Source organism: Drosophila erecta, unplaced genomic scaffold (assembly GCF_003286155.1).
Source record: "Drosophila erecta strain 14021-0224.00,06,07 unplaced genomic scaffold, DereRS2 tig00000000-arrow-pilon, whole genome shotgun sequence".
Classification (NCBI taxonomy): Eukaryota; Metazoa; Arthropoda; class Insecta; order Diptera; family Drosophilidae; genus Drosophila; species Drosophila erecta.
The window spans coordinates 402,920-428,188 of NW_020825194.1; the positions used below are offsets into that span (position 1 = coordinate 402,920).

Consider the following 25,269-nt stretch of genomic DNA (forward strand, 5'->3'; position numbering starts at 1 on the left):
CATACCGGCGAGATAAATTGTTTCGATAACGATTGCCACGACGTTATCTACGGCATTAGATTTTGTTTATATCCGCGGAAAAGAATATATAATTTTAACTACCATGCGCGATGAGATTTTGGATCCCAGTAACCTGGTGAAGAACCGGGAGATACTCTACCGCCTGATGATCAGCCAGCTGATGTACGACGGGCTGGAGAAGTTCGCCATGGAGCTGTCCATGCTGGTGAAGGCAGATCAGTGCGCTCCCAGTGAACGCCTGCTGCACGTAATGATTGCAGGGATGCAGACGCTGAGCGACAAGGACAAGACGCCCTCGGATGATGTGTTGCCCGGCATAGACTTGGAGTTCGAGCCGGAGGCTTCGGCTTTGGCCCCGGAACCACATTCCTACGAAACCGCGTATGTGACCTCGCACAAACAGGCCTGTCGCGCCGGCGCCTTCAGCTGCGATGGTTCCCTGGTGGCCACCGGCAGTGTGGATGCCAGCATTAAGATTCTTGACGTGGAGCGGATGCTGGCGAAGTCTGCGCCCGAAGACATCGAACCGGGCAGGGAACAACAAGGCCATCCAGTCATTCGCACGCTCTATGATCACACTGATGAAGTGTCCTACCTGGAGTTCCACCCCAAGGAGCACATCCTGGCCTCCGCCTCCCGCGATGGCACTGTCAAATTGTTTGACATTGCCAAGCCCTCGGTAAAGAAGGCCCACAAGGTGTTCACCGACTGCGAGCCGGTGCTGTGCCTCTCTTTTCACCCTACTGGTGACTACGTAGCCATCGGAACGGAACACAACGTCCTACGGGTCTACGATGTGGCCACCACCCAATGCTTTGTGAGCGCCATTCCCTCGCAGCAGCACAAGGCTGGAGTTACTTGCGTGAAATATTCGCCTACGGGAAAACTCTACGCCACAGGCAGTTACGATGGAGACATAAAAATATGGGACGGGATCAGCGGGCGGTGCATCAACACGATTGCCGAGGCGCATGGCGGAGCGGCAATATGCTCACTGGAGTTTACCAGAAACGGGAAGGTAAGGGAACATTGTGGGTAGTGGCTATGCCAGGCTTTAACGTATTCTTTTTAGTACCTCTTATCTTCCGGTATGGACTCCCTGGTTTATCTGTGGGAGTTGTGCACCAGTCGTCCCATTCAGACGTACACGGGTGCTGGAACCACCGGCAAGCAGGAGCACCAGACAGAGGCTGTTTTCAACCACACCGAGGACTACGTGCTGTTTCCCGATGAGGCCACCACATCGCTTTGCTCGTGGAACTCACGTAACGGATGCCGTCTGACCCTCAACTCGCTTGGACACAACGGACCTGTTCGCTACATCACGCATTCGCCCAATGCTCCTGCTTTCCTCACCTGCTCCGACGACTTTCGGGCACGATTCTGGTACCGAAGGGCAAATAATCAGTAAACGGATAAGGCTTCACAAATCGAATAAACTTTTAAGAAACAAAATGTGCATATTTTAACTATTCAATTATTGCGCTTGGCTTTCGACTATGTTTGAAACACTTTCAGAAATCACTTGTCAGTAAAATGTTCTTTATTTAAAACTCGTTTATGGTTATCCTAAAATCGCAACTATAATTTCTAGTGATTGAGCGCAAGTTTAAGTCGTATTTGTTGCGTTAAGTAAACTGTAAAAATCATAATACATAATACCAGATTGGGATTCCGTATAAATATCAGTTGATTTCTTCACTGGAAGTCCGTTTTGTTGTACGTTGGAACATGGATCCAATGCCTTATGACTACGCCTAGATTCTAGTTAAGTGGCCTTAGTAGGTAATTAAGTTTACAACATTTCGTGGGGCCGCAGAACCGCGCTGTCGGGTTCCTCAGAGGCCACCAACTCGTTTTGAAGATTGCACAAATAGCCAATACATTTGATTCCAACTTGTTGCCAAGGAAATGAACAAAATTATACTACGGACTTTGAGTATTAAACAAAATATAGCTATGTACAACAAAAAATAAAAAAACAAAGGTCTATATAAAAAGGTTTAACAAAATCACAAAGAGAAATGAAAAGTTCTAAAATTGCTTGCCTTACGGATCGCATGTGGATCCAGTAGGCAGTAGCCAGTCGAATTGTTTATAATTAAAGCCGAAAGTCATTAAAGTTCACTGAACTGTGTGCGTTGCTTGATTGGGCAAAACTTATGTCCTACGTAAAACTAAATATTAGATTTGCTTAAAAAAGACGTTATGGACGGAGCAAGTGCTAGAAATAATATTGCTTACGGGTTTACATTAACTAGACTACAGCATTTAACTAAAAATCGATTTGAGTCTGATGTGTGTTTGAGTGCCACGATTACTTATGTTGCTATGAAGTATTCTACAGTTCAGAGCTCGCTGCTTAAGGTAAAACGGTGTTGTGCGTCTGTAGTCGCTCCTCAACTCTTCAAAGTCTTTACGTTGCAGTTTGTGCGGTGGAGGCCAAAGCCAAGGACTTGCCCTCCGCCACAGCACAGGAGGCGGGCGGGGTGGGCGAGGGTGACGGCGAGATCTGTATCTCATCCTTGATGATTACATCTTGTTGGAGGCTCAGCATGGCGGCTGCAGCGGCTGCCGGATTGGAGGCATCGTAGCCACCATCGCTCAGTTCTGCCTCCTGATCCGGATCCTGGTCCTCGGCGTGCTCCAACTTTACGTCGGGCAGCAGAAGCGAACTGTCCCGGCTGTCGAAGGAGGCGTTTTGCTGCTCCAGCTGCTCGGCCAACTGCCGCTGGTAATGATCTTGCTGCTGCTGATAGATCGAAGCATGCATGTCCCCTGCAGCCGCTGCACTGATCAAGTATTTTAGGGGGCTGAAGGCTCCGATGTCCTTCGGCGGCGTAAAGTTCTCGTGGGTCATCTTGAGGTGGTTCTTCATTTTATCTGGTCGCGAAAACTCTTTGGAGCATACGGGACAGGGGAACACCTTGCGATGCTTGCCCTCGTGGTAGAGAAAGGCGTGCCGCTGGAAGCTGTACTTGTTCTTGAATGTCTTCTGCATGTTCTCCTTGGCGCACTCGGTGCAGCGGTAGACGCCCTCCACGACACTCGCATACCGGAAGAGGTCCAGCCCCCGCACGGACATCTCCGTCAGGTGCTCCGCTTGATCGTCCAGCGTCGACTGCGCCTTACGGCGCACTCTCCGCCGTTGAATGGGACGCTTGGCGCCCTTCTTTCCACTTCTGGGTGTGGGTGGTGGTGCCGTTGGTGTCTCCGGCGCAGGCGAACCTTCCTGCGCATGTGTGGCTTCCGCTTCGTGCCCCTGATAGCCAGGCAACCCAGCGTTCTCGTCAGCCAGGGTTACCATTTCATGATCGGGCTCATCGCTCTTATCCTGTTGCTCATTCAGGGACAGCAGGTCCATGTCGTCATCCATGAACTGGCCGACACTCGAGGGAGATTCCTGCTGCTGCTGTTGGTAGTAGTCGGTGGTGTTCAGCATGGAGTTGTTTGCTGCCATGTGGAGCAGTAGCTGGTGGTGCAGATTCCCACTGCTGGCCACCTGAGCGGCCTGCTGCTCGGCGGCATTGGCCAGCGAGTGCAGACCAAGGCAGGCATTGACCTCGTCCTGGTTTTTCTTCGGGATCTCCTTGGACTGTTCCTCGACATTTAAGGCGGCATTGGGGGCCACTGCCACCGTGATCCTGGGGGCAGGTGGCACCTCGGGATCCTTGGCTCCACCTCGCAGCTGCTGCTTGAGCAGCGAGTTGCTGTTATTGCCTCCCGTCACCTGCTTCATCTTCGGCTTGGATTTCGTGGGCGCCTGAGGAGATCCTTGCTGCGTGGGCGTTGTGGTGTTAATGGCGCGTATCTTCAGGCCCAAAATGGTGGGCAGGTGAACCGGAGCGGAGTCCCTTTCATCGCTGATCTCCAGCAGTGAAATGGGTTCCGAAAGGGAAGTGCTGCCGCCGCCTGAAGCCGCTGCTGAGATGGTCGTCGATGAGGAGCCGAAAAGCCGCTGGGAGAGCTCTGGAGTGGCCTTAGTTGGAGTAACTGCAATTAAGATATTTCATGTATGAGTTATTTTTTCGATGGCACATTATTACTTTCTTCGATTCCGGACCCAATAAACACAATTTAATTATTCATGTGTTTAATTTTTTTTTTTAATTCGTTTAAAAATCCTATTTCCTTAGAAAACTTAATTTAACGTTTAATAATTCAATTAAATTCTTGATGAAGCTGTATTAAATACAAAAGTAGCTTGAGCGGAATTTCCCATTCCCAAAAAAGGAATTAAAACAATCAATTTTGTGTTTCAGAACTGATTTTGTTTCGAGTGTTTTTTGCATTGTGTATTTTATTTTTCTTCTGTTGGTCAGTTTTAAACGATAATATAAATGATCTGCTTGATTAATATTGCGTGTGATTCACTATTTAGTAATTATGTTTAACGTATCGTATGATATATCGTAGAGTGTGTGTTTCGTAATTAGCTAATTTAAACGGAAACCATGTTTACCAACAATTTCCAGACAATTTTCTCATTTTCACATGGAAGTTTTGCCTTGCATTACGATTCTTATCTTTCATTTTCTTTGGGCATCAAAGCATGACTCTATATATGTAGCTAGTAGCTATATTCCTCGTTCAGGTTTCGAGTTTGGACATTTTTGTTTGAAAGCGAGAAAATTGCTGAAGGTTTATAGTTGTTGAATGCAAAATATATGTAAATATATTCATATAAAAAAGTAGACTAAAAATAAAGTAAAATATAGTACAAACAATACACATACAAATAAATATGCATGACCTGTTTGATTGATTGTTTAAAATTAACGCCAAAAGAGAAGTTTGGAAGATTGGATCGATTGGGTGGGTGGAAATATATATTTGCGATATTTGTTAGTCTGTGTTTGGGAGACGGCGGCTTACTAACTAAATTGCACTAGCTACCACTAAATAAAGAATTAAAAACAAAATTATTTAATAAGTTAGCGTACGCAGCTTGTTTATTATTTGATTGCGCTTAATTTTGTTTCAATTTGTTTTCTGTCAGTTGCTTGCAGTTATAACTTTTTGAATGTTCTCTGTTCTCATGTCTCTTAGTTCTCGAATTGCAGCAAATTTGAACGTTTTACTTGACTGAGGAATTACGTGTTGTCTACTTTTCAAGTTATTTATTTTGTTTGGAGATCGTTTCGCATTAACAACAATATCTTGCAATTTTACACTCTGTTTTCTGTGGTCTGCTGCGGCTGCTGCTCTGTTGTTACTCTTGTTACTGTTGTTACTGTTGGATTTCAACTGCTTTTTGCTTTGTTTTGTTTTTGATTTTCATTTTCTTTGGCGATAATTTAAGCCTCCGATATACAACATAAATCGTTTGATAGATAAATTAGGTTTACTTTATGCTCATTAAGATTAGCGTTATCATTACAACTATGGTTGCTGTTACTATCTGTAGTTACACTTTATCAACGATCCCGACGAAACATTTTCAATCTTCCGCCGGGCTTCGGATGTTACGGGGATCGGTGTGGGTGACCGGGGTGTTTGAGGGTGTGGCCGGGTGCTGGGGGCCCAACGACCTTGACCCAGACCCGGGATTAACTTTTAACTAGCTTCATTTGAAGGCAACAAGGTAGATCTGCGCTCCCTCTCGCATGATTAACATTACACTGATTCTCCTGCTTCTGTTTTCAGATTTCGGCTTGTAATAATTGTTTAGCATTAACATTAGCATATCGAACATAGTGATAATGATAAATTAATTAATAGAACTACAGCTAGACATACCATTCAATGTTTATATATATATTATTTATATAATTATGTATAACATATCCGTGTGTATATATAGTTTAATTATCTAAAAGTGCAGGTTTAGTTTCGGTTTTTAGTGTAACTCTTGCCCGGATACACTTCGCATATAAGGCCGCTCTGGTGTCCAATAAAAAGGCAACCCCTAATGGATGGGTTTGTAAAGTGTCAGCCACAAAACTACTTGATTTTGGGTCCTTGACTACGCGCTAATAAAAAACGATCGACAAGTCGTCGGCGATCGGGGATAAATAATAATCGTAAATCTTAAGGGTAGTTGGTAGGATTAGATTAGCAATGTGTTCTGATCGGGTCTTTGAAAAGGGCTTTAGAAAATAAGTGTAATTGTAACTGAAAAGGTAAATTGCACAACATAAAAACGTCTGCTGGCTTGGAGAATTCTGCACCTCCATCGAAGCCAAGTAAAAAACTAAAAACAAAATCAACAAAAATCTACTTTAACTTCCCTCCCCAACAACAAAAAAATCCCGAAAAAATCCGAGCGCCTGGCGCTGCAACATGCTTCATCCAATCGTTAGCGGGTGCCTCAACCTCACTATTTCTTTGAGTGTGTGCTTTTTTGGGCTTGGTGTGAGGTGTCTGGAGATTACTGCGCCGCAGCTGCTGGTGCTGGCGGTGCTGAGGAGGCCGTCATCGGACCCAGGGATCCGCTGGACGAGGACGTCGACGAGGAGGAGGAGGTGGATAGCGCATTGCTGGTGGCGGGCAGCGACTGATTTGAGTTCTGACCACTCAGATCCGGCGGCGGAGGCGTCGAGGCTCCCGAAACTCCCAGTGGCTGGCCTGCTAAGTTCGCTGCCGCCACTGTGGCCAACGCCGTCGAGGGATTTTCGATCTTGTGGATGATTTTTACGTGCGCCGTCATGTTGTCCTTGCGCGTAAACTCCTTAAAGCAGAAGGGACACGGGTACACTTTCACATTTCGCTTGTGGGAGGTAACATAGTGCCGGCAGAAGTTGCTGATGTGCGTGTAGACGCGGGAGCAGACTTTGCAGCGGTACGTATGCTCGCCCTCTTTGGTGCAGTAGTCCCTCACTGAGCCCTCCGCCTCGCCCTCGCCCACGTTGCTGCTAAGATTCAGCTTGGTCTTCACGGAGGGAGTTCCCAGTCCAGCACTCAGGTTCGGCGTGCTTCCGCTCAGACCACCGCCCTTTAACTTGAATCCGTCGTTGCTGTTGTAAATGTCGAGGTATTCCTGGCTGGTAAACACAGCCGGCTTTACATCGCCGTTCTGTTTGGCCAGTTTTGGCCGCTTCTGGACGCGCGGCTTGACCGAGGCCGTGGAAAAGGAGCCCGCAGGCGAGACCAATGGCGTGGAGGCGGCGTTGACCTTGCCAATGGGCGTTAGTTTCGGTATGCTGACCATGCTTTTCACCTGCGCCCCACCAGCCGCCATTCCGATAATGTTGAGCTTGAGTCCGCCGCCCGCCGCCGCCGCTGCTGCTGTGTCCGCTTGGTGTTTCCGTTGGGCAGCGATGAGGAAGGCTTGTTGGCGCGCCTGCTCGTTCAGGTGACTGCCATCCGTTTGGTCCTGCGTGGGTGAGCTGTTGTCGGTGAGCGGGTTGTACTTGAACTCTACGGGCTCGTCATATTCGTCCAGCATAAGTTGAGGTTCCATATATGATGTGTCCAGACCTTCGCCATCGCTGTCGTTTCCGTCTAAAAATTGTAAATACATAGGTTAACTCTGTGCTTTCACCAGCCAATACTACTTTTATACGCCACAACCATCTGCAAGTGTTTGGAATCCAACTTGTTGGTCATACAAAGTTCAAAGTTTTGCAAAGCAACTTCTTTTCATATTCATTAATATTATTTAAGAACAATATGAAGTAAATATTCACTCGGTATTGAAAACCTTTTTAACCTAATAATTTTGCAAATGCTTGGCGTATAAGTGTAGTATAGTATGATATGATATGGGTGTAGATCTGTATGTGCAGGATGTATGCGAGAGAAAGGCAAAACACATGACGCGAGCGAGTGAGAGAAAGAGTTTCAAATCGGATCGGAAAAGCTATAGGGATTTCAAGCCATTTTCAACGCGTTGCGAGTTCGAAAGTTTTTCTTTTGCTGCTTTTATTGACAGTTTTCAGTTGATCATTTTCCTGTTGTTGTTTGTTAATTTTTGCATTGTTTCGAGGAGATGATCGGAAATGGACAACAGAGATCAGCATTTCGTTGTGAGTGATGGTCATGAGAGGTGGCGAATTTGTTTCAGTTTCTGGAGTTGTATTGCTACTTTGACTTTTTGAGGCGCGGTAAATTTGGACAATTTTTTAGCTACATGTTTCTTGATCATTCTTATCACGTCGGCCATGAATCCCTGTGAGCTCAACCCGATTCTCAACTTCACAATAATCTCTTCGTCAGCTGGTGGATTTGCATTTCTTGGGCATCAACTGCATTAGCTGGTTGTTGGGGACACTCACCTGCCGACGGACGGAAGATGCCTCGAACGTTGCGAATTCACTTAACAATTTTCGTATTATTTTCTCACATTTTCTTTTATATTTACTTTTCACTGAGCGGGGGAGAAACCGACGCGAGTTATTGCTATTAGATTTCTACTACTTGAAATGCGTAAAATCCCTTTTAGCTTTTCCGATATTCGCAGATGAGATTGGTCGAATGTGGTTATGTGACTTCAGCCTGGCTCTGTATTGGATTGAGTTGGATTTCGGTATGTCTTTGCAGGGTGCACATGAGAGTCGACTTAATAATGGTTGATGGTGCATTGTCTTAGGGCTAGGCAAATGATCTTAGAACTAGGTATGCATCTATGCGCTCTATCTATGCGGGAATGAATTGGTATGGAGGACTCACCGGAAGTGCTGTTGTCTTCATGCTGGCTCACTACGCGGTGATCCTTGGAGTTCTTTGATCGTTTCGAGGGCAGAGAATCGCGACTTTCCTGTGGATGGCAATCAAAGAAAATGAGTTAGTTACGAGGAATATTTTTGGAGAATGCTTGTTGCTTTAAATGTGTTTGCAGTGCAGTGCAGCTTCTTTTCCCACCACCTCTTAGAAAGTTACTACCAGACTTACATTTAGATCATCCGTGTGTCCTCCAGCCGGCTGATTGTCGTCGGAGCCATCGTCATTGCCGGAGTAGGACTCGTTGCCCAGTTTGCCGTTGCCCAGATCGGAGGAGTCGTTCATCATGTTCTCACGATCAAAGTCGTCGTAGTCGTTCCCCGTGCCATTCGAGCTGCCGGATAGCTTCCGGGGTCTGCCCCTCTTTCGCTTGGGCATTAGGGCCGCATTGAGCAGCGATGGCTGCACCGGCAGGGTGGGCGTGTTTCCGGCGTTGGCGGCACTGGCCAGCAGACCGCCGGCCTGCGAGCGATTCCGCTGGGGCACCAAATACGGCTGGATGCGCTGCAGCTGGGGAGGAGTGGGTGTGCTCTCAGAGCCCGCCGCGCCCGCTCCTGCAGCTGCTGCTGCCGGCGAGGGCTTGTCGTCGTTGACCTCGGTGAGGCCCTTGATGCGCAGGCTCTCGGCCACGCGCAGGAATGCAGTGAGTCGCTCCTGGTCCACTGAGACCTCGCCCCTGTACATGAAGTCTAGCAGCGACTTCATGTCCGAGTAGGGCACATCCTTAAGTATGACAATCGGATGCTTTTCCGGATGATTTACAAAGAGCGCGTTGAAGTAGGGACTGCAGGCGGATAGCACCATCTGTGAAGAATCAATAGCTTAGTTAAAGTGGCTGAATGCAAATACAAAAAAGTTAACTTTACATTGCTTTATAAAAATTAAAGATTATTTTGTTTAAAAACCGAATTAAATGGAAGGGTCTCTTCTTTTAATTAACGATCTCTTTCTGATCTCGGCACTATCAATCACACAGCCCTAACCACCCACCTTGTGTGCCTTCAGGTATTGCCCCTCGACGGCCAGCGTCACATCTGTGAAGGTTTCTGCGTGCAACAGCTGGTCGAAGACGGACAGAAGGTTGCTCTGGTGGTTGTTCCACCGCAGGCAAAAGCGTTGAGATGCCATCTTCATTGGGAGGCTGTGGTTGCGTCACTAAGCGATGTGCGAGTGAGTGTGCGATCGCGGTCTATGTCCTCATGCAAGTGGGGCGGTTTGGGTGCCCTGCGTGCATCAAAGGTCCTTTCGTTGTCCTGGGCTGGGATTCTTACTCCTTGGGGCCTGACAGCTTCTAAAACATATATTCCAGAGCGTGCTGCAATCAAGTGAAATCCAAAGGTTAGTATTAGGATTTTAGTAAGTAGGCGTCTAAGCTTTAAACAATACGGAAAGAACATATGTATATATGCATTATATGATCAGTGTTTTTCGTATTTTTCCGACTATTATTAAAAGGCTGTTGTAGGTTAACTATTCTGTAGAGATATTTCGTTTAGAAACATTTATATTTTTATACGATCAGGAAAACATTCCAAAATAAAAGAATTGTGCTTTGAAATCAAGGGATCTAAACTTGTTGTCCATCTTAAAGAGATTCTAGATCTCGTCATCACCGAAGCTCCACTGTACATCGTCTTTTCCAAACCCAAAACGCATAGAGTCCTGCAGCTGGAAAGTGCTCTGCTGGCGCGCTGCCGATTTCCAATTGAGTTTAATTTAAGAGTCGACCCCAAAGGGTCAGAGACGAGCACATTATGCAGGCCCCGATGAGGAAAAGTAAATGAGGAAATTTCAAATGTGTTTCAAATGGGCAGGCAGGCAACAGCAACAACAACAACAAAGCCTCACCACAAGCACTGCAACGGCTGTGTGCGTACATGCGTGTATGCGTGTGAGAAAGAGAGCCCGCGACTGGAATGACAGCCACAGCGTGAATGACTTGGAAACTTGCCAAAGGGTGTGGAATTAGGAGAGCAACAAATGGAACAGGCTGACTGAAAAACTTTACAGGCCTGCCAACTGGAAACTGGAACGAACACGACGCAAACACACACACGCACTAGCCTTAATTCCAGCAGAGGAAAGTCGTGGCACGTTTTTTCGAATCCCCGTTATCTCACTTTCGGCGATCGCAATTCCAACAAAAAAATCCTTGTCTTGAAACCACGCTTCCTCTTGCTTCCTCCACTTGCTAAATATTTGCCGCTGCCGCTCTTATCTTATCGCCACGGCAGTTTCAGTTGCTTTGTACACTTAATTGAAAATCATTCCCACTCGCCCACGAAATTCCCATGTCGTCTTCCTGGCACACATACACATGAATGTGGTTTCTTTAGTTTGCTTTATGTTTTCCACGCTTCTATTTTGCTGTCTATGCTTTGCACTCTTCGTTTGTTTGCAATTGTTATTGTTTTTATGCACTTGTTCAAATCAATTGAGAAACCATTCAATGTAGGGAGAGAGCGGGAGAGATCAGCACGCACACAAACACACACTGGCACCGCCAAACAGTTACTAGAAAAGCTTAGCGGGAAAAGCTTTTTTCGCCTGCGCGATCGCACAAATATGTAAGTGTATTTCTCACAAATGGCTGGCTTTTAAATGGAATTGTATTGTTTTTCTGCCACTAGTTGTTGAGTTTTTTTATTATTTCGTTTACCGTTGTGTGTGAAGTAAAGTAAGAGCGAGTGCAGGAGAGAGGATCAATTCCAGTTGACACGTCCTCACTCGAGGAAGACTAGCGAGAGACTGAATAAGTCAAAGTCCTCGACGCAGGAAGCCGACTGCGCTGCCGACATTCGCTGCCCACTCACCCCCCCTCCACAGACGCGCACACACACACACACGCACACTGCGCCTGATAAGAGCGGATGTTTTAGGGGTGGGCGGTTGCCTGCGGAGAGGAGATCACTTTACAGGGGACACGCACACATACGCTCTGCTTTACACCCCCTTTGGGTACGTGTACGCCTTTAAAAGGAGACGGCGATACTGAGCGAGCGAGAAAGGGCGGTTTCTTCGGTTGGGGGGATTATATCGCAGATATCGCATGTACAAGGTCCTAAATTACTATACAGCCTTCCATTTTGGCTCCTCATCGCTGGTTTGTATAAGACTACATATGTACGTACATACATATGTGTATGTAAGTTTGCAGATATATTAGTGGTGATTAGTTATTAAGTTTAATTTTTGTTCTTTGAAAACTATCACTATGTTAAACAAACATTATAAGCACCTTATTATTTGAACTTATTTTTTGAACACACTCATAAGTTTCTCTACTCGTTCATCACATTTAAAGGGTTACTAGTGCACTGCCCGCAGTTGTTAAACCGAAATTACTATTCGCTATTTCGCCTGCTTCCTTTGCACTTTTTTCATTTAATTTTAACTTGTGGAAATTTTCACAACTCGGCGCGAGAGCGAGAAACATATAGAAAGGGGGCGCGCGTGAGCGGAGCGGAAGAAACTCTCTTTCTGGCAGCGGCGCGTCGTCGGCAATTTTTCGTCCGTCTTGCTTGACACCAATACACTGAGTGAGCGGCGATCCTCTGGCGATCCGATCGGCAACTGGGCTCCAAGTTCCCGAGCGCCAAGGCAGCGCAGTCGGCGTCGCTGCCGGCGCTGCTTCTTCTACTTCGTGCACACACACAACTCGGCAAATCCTCCTCTCTCGAAAGGAACGCTCTTGCTCACACACACACGCACACAAACAGGCAATAGGGCTGCGGTTCGTGGAGACTTTTCGCTTGGTCCCCGAGTCTCCAAACATGAGAGAGCCCGAACGCTAGAGCGAGAGAGCTGCTCTGCTCTCTTGCTTGCGCCTTTGACTTTTTGAATTTTTAATTTCCAGCAAAACGGGGTTAAAAAGAAAAACACGCTGGAAAAAAGCTAGGAAACCACCGACAACAACAACAACAGCAGCAACATCAACGATTCGGGTGTGCAACAGTTGATGATTTGTTGTATCCCCCGCTTTTTCCCGCCGCTGTAGAAGTGCATTGTTGTAAGGGCAACTTTCTGGGCTGGGCTCTTTATTGAAACCATTTGGGGTTGGGCCGCAGCTTTGCTGGGGTTTTCCAGGCCTCCGAAATATCGGAAAGCATGTGGAAAAGCGAGAGCCAGTAAAGAAGGCGTGGCGGACGTACAGTGGTAACTGAAATAAATTGACTGAGGCTTAAAACCCTAGACTTTTGTAAAACATTTACAACACGAATAGAAATAATAAAGTTTGTCTCAAAAAGCAGCAATTCACAAAAACTATGATGAGGATCGCAAAAAAAGTTAATTGTTCACCGAAAAACATCAATACATTGTAAGTTTATTGCAGAGCCTATAATGTGAAAGCGACTTTCTCAATATTTCTACTACATATTTCCCAATCCCTTTTCGAGTTAGGGGTGCTTCACTGCATGGCTTTGTGCTGGTTGGCAGGAGCGTTTTTCTGATGTTTAGGCGAGGGATTACGTAAGCGGGCTGTAAATTCTACAAGTGGATTGACTCAACAGCCATTGGGGATCGGATCCTAAGCAACGAGCTTTGAGCGCAGTTCCCTCGCTCTTTTATAATTTGTTCGTGTGTTTTTATCCTACACACCTTGGTGGGTATTTGGTTGTAGTTGCTGTTGTTGTTGTTGTTGCTGTTGTCTATTATTAACTGGCTGAAGGCGTAACGGCAGCAACAACAACACAGCAAAACATCCCCACCCCTTAGCCCCTTGCAACGGAAACGATCGTTTCGCCTAATAGGCTCTCACACACACACAGACGCACACACACACGGCGCTGGAGCTCCCCAGCCCAGGTGAAATAGCAACAAATGCACACACACTCACACACTCACACAGGCTAGACAACTACAACAACAATAAGGTAGTCACTGAATCGTAAATTCCTGTTGCTGTTTCTCAGTCGACGTCGCTGCCGCTGCCGCAGCCGCAGCCGCTGTTGTTGTTTGCCTTGCCCTATTGCGTGTTGTTGGTGGTGTTTTTTATTTCATTTTTTCAGACTGTGTAGTTTTTTCTACTTTTGAGTGGCTTTTGTGGAGCTTTGCCTGGGATTGGAACTCTGACTCCGACTCTCGGGTCTATGGGTCCATTGTATGGGCATGGCTGCACGGTGAGAAATAGGATCAAAGGCCATTAGGGCGGAGTTTTGGGTGCTTTTGGAGCCTGCATCCCATCCGCTCACGTCAGCTTAGAATATGTTATATGACATCAAATCATTTAGGACATTGCAACTGCCTTTAAAAATATCGAAATCTTACGTGTATGATTACATGGTTGATCCTCACTTGGCACCTTTTTTCCCTGTGCAGTGGGGCTGTGCCTTTGCCATTGTTGTTGCCGTTCTACTTAGTCGCTGGTCTAATATAGTATGTATAAACCGCTCTATCTACGCTCCATGACTTCCTCTCCCCACTCCCCAGGAAGGGGGTGGGGTGGGGGGAGTTGTCAGCGGGGAATGCTCTCCTGCTTGAATTTTATCAGCGAAAAGCTACAACAATAAGTTCATAAGTTCCGTGGGGCGGTAGATGCATGTGTATGTATGTGTGTGTGTGTGTGTGTGTGTGCGAGAGCGGAGGTTGGAAGTATAATCGGTGACAGGGCTCACAAATTAACGATGCTTCCTCTTCTTCTCCCACAGACCACGATGATGATGTTGAAATTTCAAATTCGGCTGGGAGTGAAAACGGAATTTGTACTTTGTTCGGAGGAAGACCCGTTTGAAATGCGGCAGTGAGGATGGGCAATGGGCAATTATAACGAATGAGTTTCCCAATGTGGCATTTTCACAGCCAGTAAGGGATTGAGATCTTGTTGGCTGCACATGCCATGATATATAATATAATATTCTTCCTTGGAAGGTCCTTGGATAACAAATTGATTTCCAAATTATCGCTACTATGGGTCTTGAGTCCTCGTGATATGAGGATTAGGATGGTATAGTGAAGATTTCAGGCCTTGAATAATAGAAATGAATAATGAATAATGAAATGAATAATGGGAATGAATATCTTTGCCATTCAGAGCAGCAGCTCTTTATCCGCGACCATCATCACGCTGAGTCTCTTCGCGGCACAAGGTGATTGTCTATCTTTTAATGAACCTGTTTATTTATGGGCGTTATAGACCCTTTGGGCCTCGGATCTTGCCAATTGTTACCCAATATCTTCGGCTCAAAGTGGGTTTCTGGCTCTAGTTGCCTTGAATGCTGTTGTCGTGGCCGAAGCCTCGTCTGGCGGGGGACATACTATATACATATATCCACTACTCAAGCGCGTGTGTGTGTGCGTGACACTTGGCACATGTGGCCCACACACAATCGCAACAGTCGCCCCCGCAACATATCGAACTATGTGAAAATCCAGCAAACTGAGCCGCCGAGTCAACCGAAAACCACCAGAGCCTGTGATTTCTACATGCGTATGTGCTCCCCCTTCACTTCACCCTGCCCCACCCCCCGCCAACAAAGTGCGTGAGATCGAGGGGGATGCAAGACCGAAGGGGCCTTTGGTTTTTTGGTTTCCTCTAGCGCTATTTGTGCCGTGTAAACAGCAAAGCCACTGAGTTGGCCCAGAGAGAGAAAGAGAGGCACATTAGCTCTCCTAACGCCAAAGCGTGTGGGTAGTGGTGCCAGCGTATCTGTGTTGATGACTGACTAACTGAGTAACTGCTGCTAGCTGCTAGCTGCTGGCTATGTGGCCGGATTCTGGTGTTCCGTCGACGCCAACGGCGGAACAGGTATCGCAGGTTGGCTCCAAACACATGTGCCGACCGCCTGCTCCCCTCACCCCTTCCCGACAACCCCCTCCTGCCTTGACGCCTTCCTGCCGCCGATCGGCGCGTCTGGAGGCTAAAACCTCCCAAGTCTCTCCTTCTGCACAGAGAAAAATGGAGTCCTAGGTCAGCATTTCGTTAGAATTTATTTAACTTAATTAAGAGATACATAGTTGTATCTTGTTTATTGTCAATGAGCCGAACTTTTGCCACATTTCATTGTTTTGCATGGAAGATTGTTGCTCTGATTATTTCCAGTGTGTGATTCTTCTGATTCTGATGCCCCTCCCCCTCCCGCACCCCCCTCCTCATCGCTCCTCCTTGGCTTACAAATTGTCGCCGCTGGAAGCTCGGCTTTTTGTACTTTGGTTACATTCATAACTCTCCTGCTCCCTTGCTCCCCCGCTCTCTGCTCTTCGCTCCGCGGTCTTCGGTCTTCGGTCTTTGCGCGCCGTCTTCGCTCTTCCCAGCGATTCTCCCCGCTTCGTTTTCTAGCGACGACGCTTGGCTGTCATAAAGTCCCGTTGTTGTTTTTGTAGCTCCGGCGGTTTCTAGCGCTTTCTGCGCCTTTGTTCGCCAAGTGTAAAATTCCTTTGCACGTAGGCACCCAAAAGAAAAAGCTTGGCTTGAAGCATAACAAAAACAGAAACGGAAAAAATGAAAACGCAAACTGGAAAAAGGTTAGCAGCCAAGCACGTAAGCCCCTGAAGAGAAGGGGCTTTCGAGGGGCCGTTGTCAATGCCACACCAACACTCGCAGCGTAGGACTCTGGCTTTTGGACCATAGGTTTCAAAATTGTCATTCAAGTGTAACCGAGGTTTGTACACACACTCACCCACCCGCCAACCCAACAACATACTGGGATGTATCTACATCATATGTGTATAATTTCATTCATAGAGAAATTTAATAATAGACACGCCATGGAGGAATCCCCGCGAAGCACCATGGAGATCATTCGAGATATTTTATCGCAGTTTGTGACAGCCTAGGAATTGCAGGCGGAAACGTGTATAGACAATTGGATCACACTTGAATTAGAAGATACTTTTTAACAGTATTTAACCGATATTTGTCGATATGTGTGTAATATAAGTACTATCCAATAATATCTATAACAACATAGACAGAAAGATTGTCAATTCATTATATATCGATTGTTTGCATATCCACTGTCTGTTATCTTCATCAAAGTAGCACTAGATCGATAGCTACGTAAACTTATTTATTGTATTTCGAAAATACATTTGTTTACTTTAATGTATTTCTTAAAAACCTGATTTTGGCCGGCGGTTTTGCATTTTATTGGTTGTCTCAAATTCAGGTGATTAAGTAAAGATCCTCCTTCCAAATTTAGAGAGCTTTTATTAGTGGCATACTAATATACTTAATATTAAGTCCATTTAAAGAGGTGTATGTATTGGACTGATAATGGTAACAACATATTTTGTAAAGAAAACTAAAATGATGGTAAGAAAAATGGAACCGAGTCTGTTTGTCCCATTGTGCGTGTAAACGCAAAAACAACACCATGTCCCCAAAGATACATAACCACATGTCTGTAACACATCCGATATGTGGACGTGTGTATATCTGTACTGGTTCCAATCATATAAGGCAAACATTTGCGGAGGAGTGAGCGCCAACGAAAACAACAAAGAACCGCTCTGCTCTTCGGCTAGTCAACTATGAAATGTGTTTGGGGACCCGGGTGCAGGAGGAGGGGCAGCGGAAGGGAAGGGATGGGGCTGGTTTTGGGGGAGGACGGGGAAAAACTAGTTGCCCTCGGTCGGGTGAGCTCACCCTGTCGCTCGGCGGGATCTGGAAGCTGGGAAACTGCGACTTCCAATGACTGATTTGTGGGCAGCGTTAGAGGGATATTGATTTATTTCAGAAATAGAACAAGTTACTGGTTTTTTATCCAAAACTTCGTTTTTCGTCTACACATAAGTTACTGAGCATGTGGCTCAGGAATTTTAGTTCACTATTTTCTCCGCACATAATTTTGCCTCCTCCAAAAGCCTTAACCACCAATGGGCGACTTGTTTGGGCCGTTGATTACCAAATCGTTTTCGGCTATCATTCGTCGGGCAAAAAATGCAGTCGCTCGCAGCAGCGCCATAGAAGGGCGTCTCTCCTCGACAGAGGAGAGGTGGTCTTGCAACACCACCTTCTTCCACCGCCCCCTTCGACTCCCCCTGAATAGCTCCTCCCCCAGAGCCCCTGGCTGTCAGCATTATTGATCTATGCCTGCGTTTTTGTTGCTGCGACCGCTTCACGCCTCGACCCACACAGTCATTTGCCCTCGCGTTCGCAGAGCTTTTTATGGCGGTGTCCTTAATTTAGACATTCGAAATGCGGGTCACCGCCGGACGGGGAAAGTTCCGCGGCTCAGCACTCAGCACTCGCACTGACACACTTGGTTGGCCACTCGACGATCCGCCAGCGCTCTCCACATGGCCACCGCACCAGCGAACCACCAAGCCACCAGGCCACCAAACCACCAGAAACCCTCAAAAGTCGCTGATAATTGCGAAATCTTAATAGTGTGGAAGGCAAGGCGTTGTCGCAACTCAAAGCAGCTAGCACTTTCAGCTAGAATGTTGGTGTTCGGCGGAGGACTCCAGTGCTAGTATGAATAATTTTAGGAAACGGAGGCCAAGGCGATTAAGGTCCAAGAACGGACTTGTTCCCGAGAACGTGAGTTCATCAGTGCGCGTGCTTTGCGTCTGTAGCGTATGTAGCGTATGTAGCGTATGTTTGTAGTTGTCTTAACCACGATTCGCTGATAAGACGGACGAAGGAAGTACCTCCACGATAGCAGTGTGTACACATGTGTACTTTGTCCGCTGGGACACGCCAGATAAAGGCACGAGCTCCAGAGGCCTTGCCAGCCATGATTCATGCCCGATTGCTTGCCCTTTTCTAGGAGCTGCCAGAATTTCGGCCTCATGGCTGCCGAGAAAGCTTTCTTCGCTGTGCCGCGATAACAGCGGAGAAGAAGAGAGAATTCTTCGAGAGCAACGAAATCCACAGGCCCAAGTGTTTGTTTTGGGCTTTCTCCGCGGGGAAAACTTTAGTGAAATCAAATCGGATGCCTCCTTCGGTCTGGCACCGAAAATTCTTCACCCCAAGTGTTGGTGGAACGCCCCATGTTCTTCCTGCCGCCGATAGTCGAGACTAGAAAACGCGCTGCGGATATTTATAAACGACCCAATTGTGGGATCCAGCCAGCGATCCTCTGACGAAACTTTTGAAAAACAGCTGCACCCGGGCCATGCGGCGATATCCCCTCGAAGTCCCACCGATCGAATCAAAAAGCTAAACGAGCCACTTGAATGAGGGCCTGGGAGGGAGGCAGGGGCTAGAAAGAGGGAATCCCGAGGATCGTACGTTTGAAATCGCCTTGATCGACTGCGCGAAAAAACAACAAACAAAGAAAACGCATACAAAGGCCGAGGAAACAAAACACTAAATACGTATGTGGGGAGTCATCGGGGTTATGCCCATTACTTTTAGGATGTGCGATAACAACATTGGGCAATTATTTCTAGTAAATAAGCCTAAGACCATTATTAAGGCAACAGTCTTTGATAAGGTATTTGATTCATATTGGCTGTTCACCACATTTTGGCACCCTTGACTTCGCTGGCTAGTGTGCCCATATCCCCTTTCTAGGATGCTGACTAAGGGGTATGCCCAGAAAAAGCACGCAGAGTGCTGCTTTCTCTGCACCAAGGCGCTGTCGCGGTCGGCGTCGCCGTATATTTCACTTTTTAATTTTTTATATTTTTTATAGCGTTCTCCTTGCTCTCCTGCCGTGTGTGCGATGGTGTGCGTGCGTTGATAGTGTGCTGTGTGTGTGCGAGTGTCATCCCCATGGTCTCCACTTGCACCTCCTCCTGCGCCTCTTGCGCCTCTTGCTCCTCCTCCCACCACCCATCGCCCACCACACCGCTGCGCACTCAATTAAGCTTATCGCGCACTGTCCGCCCGTGTGCGTGAGTATCTGTGTGTGCTTTTTATCTGTGTGTGCCTTGTATCTGCGTCGTTTTGTGGGGATATCTGCGTGCTGCTTGCTTTTAGAGGTGACTTTCCTCGTCTGCGCTCCTTGGAGGCTACGAGGAAAACATCTCTGCCCGCTTCTCGCTTTCTGTCTTCCCGTTTGCCTGTTTCTCTCCTCCTCCTACCACCCACTCACCCCGCCCCGCCCCCATTCCACCGCCCTGGGAAGCGCGCTGCTGGTGTCGTGTGCAAATGGCCCCACCAGCGGCGGCCGCAATCGAAAAATCCTCTTTGAGAGGATTAAAATATACACACAGCTTTTTTCTTATTGTCATGTGCTCTTTGCTTCCCTGCGAGCTGTACAGTGGGGCAAATGCGATGAATTTGGGTAAAAAGGATTGCCGAGGTGGCAAAATAGTTGCGATAAGTCGCAGTCCCTCTGGGACGCTTTTATAATCTCATCGTTCTGAGCTCAACATGGAATTTCAACGGAATTACTGTAAGCACTGTCAGGGAAATACAGTTCCTAAGTAAGGGATTACTTAGTAATAGTAAAAGGGATACTGAGTTAGCTAAGTAATAGGGATTGATTGTTATTCCAATTATGAAGACAAAAATGGCAATGTGGAATTCAAGCACAGCTCCACTGTGCCCCAACCTTTATCCCCAACCTCCGGTTGTCCCACAAACGGACAAACGGAACGGAACGGACAACGTCCCCTGGCAAAGCTTAAGGGTAGCAGAGACGTCGGCAGCGCTGCTTTCAATTACATTTCATTTGCATTTCGTAGTGTGCTGTCTACTACTGTGTGTTTATTTCTTTTCGCTGATGTTGCCTTTTTCCGCACAAACACATCGGCGTACTGTAAGTTCGCAGCCTTAAGTCGAATGCCTGGCCGGCCATCCATCCGCTCTCCTTTTTGAAATTCGCTTTTGCGCTGGCCATTCGTTGAAGAATGCAAAATAGGAAACGACTGGCAGGCAGATGAACACATCCACCGCCGATTGTGTGGGTGAGTGATTTTTCAGCTCTTCAGTTTTTCAGGCACCACAGGGCGTATACTTGACGCGGACATTGAGCTGCGCCGGCAGCGGCGTCGACGTCGTTAATTGAATTAAAGTGCATGCGTGTGTATGTTTGTGAGGCCTGCAAAAGGCTTAAAACGGTAAAAAATATTTAATTTCAGCCAGCAGGCGGAAATTGTGAAATGAGCCTAGCCACGTGTTTGGGGTCGGAAAATTACCAGAAATCCTTAAGATTCTTCCCACTACTCCTTAGATGTTTTTCTGCTGATCCTCAAAAAAAAAATCAAGAGATTATTTGGTAATGTTCTTTAAAATCTGTAGAATAAATGCATGTGTATGATCTTTGGACAACGGTAACCATATCCGGAGTCCAAAGGGTTACCACTGCCTTCTGGTTTCCGACTTTTGCTTAGCTTTTTTTGGCCCATTCTCTTTTCGCGAAGATTTCTGCCTGAGTTACAAAACATATTTTGGTCACTGACCTTTTCTGTTTTCTTGTATTTTTCGTTGATTCCTCATTTTTTTGCTGACTTTTGAGCGGTTTTTGTTTGTGTTCCACTTTTGAATTTAGGTTTTTGCAGTAGTCGGAGTTTTTGTGCAGATTGCTAATTAAAAAAGGAGATATATGGGGTACACGCGCGACTTGTGTACTATCAGGATGGGCAATCGGAGCAGCAGATACCCGAAAGCGAAATACCTGGCGTTCTCCGCGAAGGTGATACAAATCAGAAATGCATTCAACAAAAATTTCATTTATCGCCACAAGGCCCAGAATATGAAAAGGAGTATCGTGTGGATCAAAAAAAAAAAAAAATAAAAACCACATGAATATACACGGGGAAACAGCTCACAACAGACATTTATTTAGCATGGCAGCTGGCACTTGCGAATGAAATAAATAAATATAAAATCATTTTCAATAGCAATATGTATTGTGCAAATTTGGATCCGAAGAATTTTTGAATACGAAAAGGGGCAGGAAATCGGCGCAAAATGGCAGATACATTTAAGTTGAATTTGAGAAAGAGTCACGCGCACTAAGCCAATACACCAGAAAAAGTATGTACATTTCCTCTAGTATTTTAATAATTATTTTGTAAATATGGCGTTAACCACTATCAACTCACTTTAGGGCGCCTTCAAAACTTTTGCCCTGTGTATTAAAGGAAGACTGAGAAAAGAATAGATAAGAGAGGCATGCCTTTTCCATCCCCCCTCTGATATTGCGTATACGCCGCGTGGACTTTTACTGTTTCGGCTTTTTCTTCTTTTCTACCAGCACTAACAACAATGTACATGCTTAGATCGCTTTTACGTTGTTAGTCATGTCATCCTCTTTCTCTTTTCCCTCTTTCATTGCTGCTTTAACCGTTTCGATCGCCGGCTAAACAACAGTTATAATTCGAGCATAATTTCAAGTGAGCGCAAGGTGTTCGTTCACAAGTGTGTGTGTGTGTTTGTGTGTGGGCAAACAAACAGAAAAGCTTTCGCGGAGAGCGGGAAATGTGTAGTAAAGAGCGCAATAGTGCTGCTCTTGTCGTTTCATTAACAAAACAACCGCAAAATTTATGTGTGATCAGAGACTGGGCATTCGTTTCCTTTTCGCCCCAATACAAAATAATAATTCATGACTTTTGTTGTTGCAGCCACTGTGTGAAGTGGGTTAGCGAATTAAAAACAACGACAGAAGTAACAAATAACAAAACATACAAAGCCAAATGCAGATCAGAGACGGAGATTGGGATTTTGGGCTGTGATCTCGATTTGCATAATTGTATTTGTGTTTTTGTGGCTTGGAGTGGCGCACAGGTGCAAGTGCAGAGTTGCCCCTTGGCCAGGGTTGTCAGGTTTCCGTCCTCCCAAGAGTAGTAATCCACGTATTGAGTTGTAGCGCGAAAAGCATTTAGGAAAATACAAGCTCACTTTTATCTGACTTTACCTTTAGTTAATGTGATCAAATAAACCTAATGCCGAATCCAAATAATTTGTGCAGTGCAAAGATGTTGCGTACATGGATCATTCATTCACACATTCACTCCATTGGTTCATTCAGAAAATCACTGAGGCCACCGCATGTGTTGCAGCCACTGGAAGCCACCAGAAGGCACTGGAACTGGAAGACTGATCGAAAGGGGTGCGCCGGGCCAACGACGACTGGATGTGGAAGTGGGGGATAAAAAAGGAAATGGGCAACTGCAAATGACAGAGATCACTGAAGCACGACCGACAAATAAGCGGCGGACGTATCTATGTATCTAGTATCTGGTATCTAGTGTGGCGGCATTACTCCCCATGTGCCGTATACGGCATGTGTGCATTTGTATGTGTATCTGTACCACTATCTGTGCAAGTTGGATACAAAAGCGTCTTTCCAATAGGCGTTAGCTGTGCGTGTGTTGGTGTATGTACTGAGCGTGTGAGCGGGAGATTGTTAGAAGAAAATGTATCTGCGAGGCTTTTAAGACTCTACTAGATGCCCAAAACGACCCTTGGCCAATTAGCTTAGATCGCTATAATTCTATAATCCAGAAGCTTTCGGTTGCGGATTTAGTCATCAATTGTTTTCGACTCCTGCGATGACCTATTAACAGTACCCCTATACAAGTTCTTTCGAACAAGTTCTGAATTGAAATTATCAGAAGCTAATTCAAAAATCCAATTCGAAGAACGTTCAAATCTTAAAAGAAAAATCACTACGGACTCCAGAAACAAGTGCGTGTTTTACCCCGAATTCGAAAGCTTAGGAACTTTTTGAATCTGAAATAATAAAATCCTTATCTGAGATTCAAGGGAAGTCTTGAAAATTTAATAGGAATACTTAAACTTGTACTTTATATTTGAACACTTGATGCTTTGACCTTTTTCGAAGACAATTTTGTGGATAATCTTACCACTTACCAATTCTACGAAGATTCTTTGTAATCCGTTTTGCGGTTTCTTCGGCGGAAGAAGGCTTGCAACACTCGAGAGCACTTGTTGTTGTTTCTGTTTGTTCTGTTTTTGTTGGCTACACGTAATTGGCAACCGAGGCGAACACGGAGCCGAAAGCGGATTGCGAAAAGGCAAAAGGCAACGAAATCAGCTGAGGAAACGCCGCGCACGAACCTCCAATCAGAACTGAAACGGCAGGGATGTCGACGTCGACGCAGAAGCCATTTTACCGCATTTGTTGTCCCTGAGCTGAGCCGCAGAAACGAGAGAGGGAGAGAGAGAGAGGCAGAACAAGCGCCGCAGAGAGCCCCTAAGGTGGATACACAAAGCCGAGCCGAAGCCTTACCGAAAGCTTCGATCACACGGCACGAACTGAGCTGGGAATACCATGGAATATGGGAATATGGGAATTGGTAGTGGTAGTGGGCGGTATTTGTTGTGCTCCCGTTTCACATTGCTCTCCCGCTCGCAGGGCGCAAAAACGCTTTACTTGCGTGGAGCAACGCTCATCCGTGGACGGATGAGCGGACGAAATGGAATGGCAAGAAGCGAACGTTTGAATGGGGCTCCAAATGGTTAAGAGAGCAGCGCAGTCGCCGCCGGCAGCGAGAGCGAGGGAGAGCGCAGCCCCAACTTGACATTTCCATTTTGCCGCTGCGTTGGCGCTCTGCCCTTATGCTCTCTCGTCTGCCGCTCTCCGCTGCCGCTGATAAGCTGGTGTTGAAATCAAGTCTCCTGCGCTCTCGCTCTCTCTCACCGCCGTGACCTGCTGCTCCACCTCTGCGCCCACCGCCTCCATCCCTTCTCTGCTGCATCAGCGTATTACGAAATATGACAACAATGCAGTTTGGTCGTCCTCGTTTCCATTCTGCCGACGCAGCGGCTTCTTCTTCTTCTCCAGTCCCATCTTCACCTCTCTGGCTCTGTGCCTGCTCAGCATAAATGCCATCTCTCCGCGCTCTTAGGGGCCAGCGGAGTGGGCGAGAGGAGGGGGGAGACGGAGAGAGAGAGTGGGTGGCTGGTGTTTGTTTGTTATTTTCTCCGCGCTGCACTTGCAAATTGATTGTATTTTAATGAAGTTCTGTTGCCCGCTAAAAATAGTCAACTCTCCATTCAGAGGGGCGGATCGCCGGCGTGGGGAAAGGGGCGTGGTGCGGGAATTTCTATCTGGGCGCATTCCAAGTGCAGCAATATATCGGCAGTAACTAATTTCAAATGCCAGCTATTACGACAAACTGGTTTGATCGGAAAAGCGTGCCTCGTATGCTCGACTCTCTTATTCGCTCAACCTCCCACCGACTGCCCCGCCCCCGGCGCCCCCTTCGAGAACGCTCGTGCGCACTTCTAACTGAAACCGAAATGATTCGATGTTTTCCCCGCTGCACCGACTTTAAGTTGAATAATTGTTGCTGGGGTTGCCCTGCACTGAGAAAATTGGTTGCAATGCAACTGGGAGTTCGCTATTCCTTTGCGGTTTGGAACAAATCGTTGCAGACCTTGAATGCCTCAGGCCAAAGTAGACTAAGCGCTAAATTAGCTTCTTAGGTGATCTAAACTTTTTTGCAGTGCACCATGGCACACGTAACCCACTGGTCAACTGCCTGACGGGTCTAGGAAACGGGTCGCACTTCGGGTAACCCCCGGGACGGGGCGTTACCTGATCCGAACCCAAAGGGGGCTGGCTTCGGTATTAGGGGCCATTTGAAGGATCATTAGGCATGCATGGGAAAGACCGTCAATCAAAGCGTGTTTTTAGGAACGGGAACGGCTCCCCGCACCTAAGATTATATTTCTGGCACAGTGATATGGGAGTTCTTTGGCTTTGCCACCGCTGATAGAGGAAA

General features: G+C 46.6%; 2 protein-coding genes across 8 annotated transcripts; one reads left to right on the forward strand and one right to left on the reverse strand.

Annotated features, from left to right (window-relative positions):
• Positions 1-4: 4 nt before the first annotated feature.
• Positions 5-1,704, forward strand: LOC6554293 (cleavage stimulation factor subunit 1). The gene is made up of 2 exons (XM_001981025.3): positions 5-1,039; positions 1,094-1,704. Exons 1-2 carry the CDS (start codon positions 104-106, stop codon positions 1,430-1,432), a joined length of 1,275 nt encoding a protein of 424 aa, XP_001981061.1. The 5' UTR covers positions 5-103; the 3' UTR covers positions 1,433-1,704.
• Positions 1,550-23,983, reverse strand: LOC6554294 (protein tramtrack, beta isoform). 7 transcript variants are annotated; one of them, XM_026975937.1, is made up of 5 exons: positions 23,386-23,983; positions 9,673-9,997; positions 8,854-9,486; positions 8,632-8,719; positions 1,550-4,014 (listed from the first exon to the last, which is right to left on the reverse strand). In XM_026975937.1, the coding sequence occupies exons 2-5, from the start codon at positions 9,814-9,816 to the stop codon at positions 2,438-2,440; spliced, it is 2,442 nt and encodes an 813-aa protein (XP_026831738.1). In that variant the 5' UTR covers positions 9,817-9,997; positions 23,386-23,983; the 3' UTR covers positions 1,550-2,437. The 7 variants fall into 7 exon arrangements, with proteins under 7 accessions (XP_026831738.1, XP_015009126.1, XP_015009125.1 ...); XM_015153640.2 differs by having other exon boundaries at positions 23,393-23,981; XM_015153639.2 differs by lacking the exon at positions 23,386-23,983 and adding an exon at positions 11,921-12,286.
• Positions 23,984-25,269: the final 1,286 nt, after the last annotated feature.